At 34.4% G+C, this 5,804-nt stretch overlaps 1 protein-coding gene across 1 annotated transcript; it reads left to right on the top strand.

Moving 5' to 3' along the window:
• Window positions 1-1,284: 1,284 nt before the first annotated feature.
• On the top strand, window positions 1,285-5,426 carry LOC126717279 (kinesin-like protein KIN-14U). Its single transcript, XM_050418801.1, has 10 exons — window positions 1,285-2,311; window positions 2,419-2,502; window positions 2,581-2,742; window positions 2,845-2,951; window positions 3,029-3,213; window positions 3,295-3,459; window positions 3,551-3,769; window positions 3,968-4,005; window positions 4,279-4,406; window positions 4,490-5,426. The coding sequence occupies exons 1-10, from the start codon at window positions 2,089-2,091 to the stop codon at window positions 5,099-5,101; spliced, it is 1,923 nt and encodes a 640-aa protein (XP_050274758.1). The 5' UTR covers window positions 1,285-2,088; the 3' UTR covers window positions 5,102-5,426.
• The last annotated feature ends 378 nt before the right edge of the window (window positions 5,427-5,804 follow it).

The raw sequence follows: 5,804 nt of genomic DNA on the forward strand, positions 1-5,804 counted from the left end.
TCCACCTGGAAAAACAAAACTTTACAGTTCGGTTTGAGATCTGGACCAACCAAAAAAGATTCTTACATTAAAGTATTTTTTTTATTTATTATGATCAATGTGATAAAAGTTAGTTAAGTTTTTGATAAATACTTCTTTGTTCTTATTTAATGTGCGGCTTCCAGTTAGGTTAATTTGTCTTAGTTTGAAACTATCACAAAATTTTTCAAAACTTCTTGCTATAAATTGTTAGAGCATCTCCAACAGAGCATGCATAGCTAAAATATAGAGAATGAAACTGGAAAAAAGAGGAAAATTGTGTTCCAACAACCTCTCTTAAACCGGCTTTTTTTTTTGCCCATGAACAATAGCTCATCAAGTTTGATGAGCTACTATTCATTCTTCATATCCTTTTTTTCTATCATAATAATTAGATGTTAAATAAAAAAATGTTGGAAGATGTGTAGTTGTTAAAAAAAAGAATAAATAATGAATGAAGAAATAATATTTAAATGAGATAGAAAGTTTGTTGGAAAATGTATTTGAAAAAATGGGTAGATAAAGGTAAAAGTCATTGTTCATTCTTCAAACAATACAAAAATTTGCTGATTCTGCTAGAGATGCTCTAACGTGGCAAAATGTGATTGGTAAAAATTACTCACAATCTATACGATCAAAATTGTGACAAAAAAAAAGTTAAAACTATCTAAAAAATAGTTTTTATTTGAGTTCACATTGACACTATTTTTTTCACTTGTTATTAGCTATAGAAAAGTTTAGGACCACAAAATTTTTCACTTTTTACCACAATTATGATATGGCAAAGTGTAAAATTACTCACAGTCTATCATATCAGAATTATTACAAAAAAGTTAAAACTATTTAAAAATTAGTTTTTATTTGAGTCCACATTGACTCTATTTTTTTTACTTGTTATTAGCTATAGAAAAGTTTAGGATCACAAATTTTTTTACAATTTTTCATCATAATTGTGATGTGACAAGATGTGATTGATAAAAAAAAATGGTAGATTCATCCGTAAGTGATGATTAATTATAGCAATCTATCACATTACTCACGACCTGTCACATTAAAATTATAGTAAAAAATTCGGAGAATAATTTGTGGTCCTGATGCTACTGATTAGCAATCTCATGTTATTATTAGCAATCTCTGGTTGCGAAAATTTTTGTGTTTTTAGATTTTTTTTTTCTTTTTTTATTGACTTTTGTGTCACCCTCAACTGTACAGGAACTTTCACCTTCTAATCTGGGCCTTAAGTGTTCAATCATTGAAAATAACTAATACCCACATTCCTTTTTCTTCTGGCTTCCCGTATTTCCTAAGGTTGTCTTTGAAAATCTGTGCTCAGTTTTTGACTTCTTCTTGTTCTCTAGCTTGATTTCTTCTGGGTTTTCAAGAAAAATAGTATTTTTTTGGTGCCACTCAATTATATAGCTACAGTAACTTTATTTCAGCTACAAAGTCACTCTCTTTGCATCCTTATCACCAGTTCTAGTTCTCATCTTGTAAAAAAGTTTCTTTACCTTCAAGAATTTGTAAAGCCATTTCTTTTTAGTTCCAGGTACTTTGAGTGTGGTTATTACTCTGAGACATAAACTTTGATTTGTTTTCTTCTTTTATTTAAGGTGTTTCTGGTTGTCAAGGTTGAGGTTTTCATGTGGGTCAGTCAAAGTTGATTATGTTGGGTTAAATAGCTGATCTCATGCTAACAAAGTTAGTGATGATAGCTTCTTCTTGTCCTTGTTTTAAGGTGTAAAAAAATTGTCTCCCTTGTTGTCTTTATATGGGTCAGTCATAAATTTTGTCGAGGTCATTGGAGATAGATTTTCTTTTTCTTGTCTATTTTTAAGAAATAACTTAAGTCATTGTGATAAATTTTAGTTATTTATGGATTTTGTGCATAAGAGTATATTTAGATTTTAGCTTCATCCATTACCTATAAAGAAAAAGAGAGAGTAAAAAAAGATTTGCTTCATTTGTGCTTTAGTTGGAGCATTGTACGGCCAAAAAAGGTTCTTCGTGTTTCAAATTCTGCATTTTTTTGGAAAAAGGTTTGAGTGGTTGATTGCTTTGTTGGGCTAAGAAATGTTCATTTCCACTGAGGAAAAACAGATCCCATTACCTTCAGAAAAGGTAATGGAGTCCTTGAAATCATCCCCAGTGGGATCAAACCAAGATTCCCATGATGGGTTCTCACCAGTTTCTGAATTGCACGATTCACCATCCATTCCTGTCATCTGTACCGATGTCAATGTTGTCCCTGAGCAAGAAAAGCATGAGCTTGAGCAGTCAATACTGAATCTAGAAGGTAGGATTTTCAATCACATTTGAAGCTACCTGAGGTTGTTGTTTTGATTTCAAGCAGTAGTGGTCATTGCCATAATGGTAATATCTTTCACTGAATTGGTTCATTAGGGGAAGTTGCACGGTTGAGGCTGAAGGGGAAATCATTGGCTGAGAAACGGAGAGAAGCGTTGAATAAGATATTAGATATCAAAGGTAATGGTCTTGGTTGGCTTAATCATATGGAATGTTCTTTGTTTTCCTTCTAATATAAGAATTGAGTTCAATTTTCAGGTAGCGTTCGGGTATTTTGTCGAGTTCGACCGATGCTTTTGACAGACAAGAAAAGAATTCATGAACCCATTTCAGCTGGATCGGAGAAGATTGTGGTTAAGTTGGCTGGAACAAGGAAAGAATTCGAATTTGATAAAGTGTTTCAACAAGAAACAAGCCAAGGTTAGTGTTAAATGTCAATGTACTTGTTAAGTTCTGATTATACTTTGAAAAAAATTAATGCCAGTTGCAATAAGAGTCTATCCTGTTTCAAAATTTTTGTAGAGGATGTTTTTGCTGAGGTGGAACCAATCCTCAAATCTGCACTTGATGGACATAATGTGTGTGTTTTCGCCTACGGTCAAACTGGCACAGGGAAGACATTTACCATGGTCAGTAATTGAAATTTGGATTTAGTTAATAATTCTTTCATGTGGTTGAACAATGATGGACTGAAATGAATCTACAGGATGGCACAGATGAGAAACCAGGAATTCTTCCTCGAGCTCTGAATGAGCTCTTCCATCAAGCCTCTTTTGATAACTCGTATTCTTTATCATTTTCGATGAGCATGTTGGAGGTTTACATGGGTCATGTTCGAGATCTGCTGGCTCCAAAACCACTCTATAGAGCATATGAAGCTCTAACAAGATGGTATTATATTCAACCCACTGCACAATATATATTCATCATGCAGAAATTTGCTAGTTATGATTTTGACTAACTCTACTACAGCAACCTCAACATTCAAACAGATTCAAAGGGATCGGTGGAAATTGAGGGTCTCACGGATGTTCCAATTCCAGATATTGCAAAGGCCAGATGGTGGTATACTAAGGGGAGACGTGTGAGATCCACTGCTTGGACTAATGTGAATGAGGCATCTAGCAGGTCACACTGGTGGGTTATGGATCTAGTTATATTTTTTAGATAGTTTGATGGATTAATTTGGTTTGATAATTACGTTATCTGCTTAGCTTTATATATCTAGCTTAACGAGGATCACCATTTATCGACGTGGGGATGCTTCGGAAGCTAAAGCACCAGTAAGCAAACTGTGGATGGTTGATCTAGGAGGAAGCGAGCGCTTATTGAAAACAGGAGCCACTGGACTAACACTTGATGAAGGAAGAGCCATAAATCTTTCTCTTTCAGCTTTAGGTGATGTTATTGCAGCTTTGAGGAAGAGGAAGGCACATGTTCCTTACAGGCAAGTCCTGTTTGATTCTCAGCTTTAGTTATCTACCATTCTTGTTAGATAAGCTAGCAGTGGTCCCTAAGTTTGAAATTGCTAGACGTGGGCTTTAAGTTTCTAACTGCTAGCAGATAAGCCCTTTAAGGTGTTCCTTTTCCCTACCAATTATACTGTAACCTGGCTCAGTTTTATTATCTGTTTCTTTGGTTGCAGAAATAGCAAGCTAACTCAACTTCTCAAGGATTCCTTAGGTAACATACTGCTTTCTTCTATTTACCATCTTCATAACATTTGAAACAATGCACTAGTTTTGATACCATTTCTAAATGAGATTATTCTTTAGCTTAATTGAGATCCTAAAATCATGATTGATCAAATCTAGTTGCTTTCTAGGTTGATGAATCCACTATAAACTATGCATTTGTGATAATAACCAAAAAAAAAAAAAAAATTAACAAAAATTTATTTTTATGTGAAGTTACAACATCCTCATTGAAAAAATGTTTTACAATCAATTGTTACAGGTGATCACTCGAAAGTTTTAATGCTTGTGCATGTAAGTCCGTGTGAAACTGATGTTGCAGAGACCATCTGCTCTTTGAGCTTTGCTAAGAGAGCAAGAGGAATAGAGTCCAATAGAGAACTTCCAGAGGTATGCTTCTCAAATTCTTTGAAACTATTGGTTTCTTCAGTAACACATTTTCATGCATGATTTTTGTATCTATGCTTATATAGGAATTGAAAAGGCAAAGAGAAAAAAAGATCATTTTGCTTGAAGAAGACATAAGAGAAGCTGAAGAAGAATGCCAGAAAGTTAGGAATCAAATACACAAGGCTGAAATTCTGTTGAGTGAAAACAAAGGGCTATTCTCAACTACTTATGGTCTTCTTGAAGAAGAAGCCAAGATCCCCATAAGCCCCAAAGTAGATTTGAAAGAAGCTATTGGAATACCTCAAACAACCAAGAAAAATATTAAACGAAATCGTTCCAAGTCTCAGCCTCGTTTCATGACTTCCACTGCGGCCAGTCGTGAAAGGCACAGTGCTGTAGAAAAAGAGATTGTTGGAAGAGCAAGAAGTTTTAGATCAGTGACAAGAAGTTCAAACCAGTTTTCACCTTCCCAATCACTTAGTTATTCAGAACCTCGTTTCAGGGCAATTTTACAAAGCTCAAGTAGAAAATCTCGATATGCTGAGACAAAAACTCTCCCTGGAGACAGTCCCAAATGCAATGGCTCAGATTTGAAGGTGGACTCCTTGCCAAGAAATAAGATTGTCACTTCATCAGATCCAAATTTGAGAGTTACAATTTGTCGTCATAGAAGAAGGATGTCTGATCTAATCTAAGCATGACAATGACAAATGAGTGTTTACTGATCTTCTAATGTTATAACTTATAATTGTATAATGTGTGCATGTGTGTATTGTTTTTGGTTCACATTCTTTTATGTGGGAAAGTTTATAGTGGGTGGTGATGTGTGTTACATATGGTAATAGGTTGGTTTTCTGGGGCTTGCTGCGTTTGGATCTCTAAGTTATTTGTTTTTGTGATCCTTGTAATCTGGTTGAGTCCTGTTAATTATTTGTTAACATGATTTTGTAGCCCTTATAGGGCAAGTAAACTTTGTTCGAAGTTTGTTAACATAATTGTATGGAAATGACTTTTGACATATTTAATTGCTCTTCTAAAAGTCCTAAAAGCACATATTGAAAGTTGTCTTTGTAAAACTAGCTATCATTTTGTTCCCAAACTTTTTTGTTTTATTATGTATTCACTTTGTCAAACTACCTTTAATTAACTTGTCTTTTCTCTCTTATCCAATATCAAACTTTGGCTCTTTGCGTCTCTCTTTTATGTTTGATTACTCCCTGGCTTATGGATTCTTTATCTTCCTATAAACCTCTTTCGTGATATGTGCTTTGTTGAGCTTCATGGCATGCTTGCTCCTCTAGCAGGCTAGTGATGATGTGGTCTTCTTTTCTGTATTTTGACCAAGCTAGATGATGTGGTTTTTGATAGATGCTTTGGACTTACAGATTCCATGATAAT

This window comes from Quercus robur, chromosome 3, assembly GCF_932294415.1.
Source record: "Quercus robur chromosome 3, dhQueRobu3.1, whole genome shotgun sequence".
Taxonomy (NCBI): domain Eukaryota; kingdom Viridiplantae; phylum Streptophyta; class Magnoliopsida; order Fagales; family Fagaceae; genus Quercus; species Quercus robur.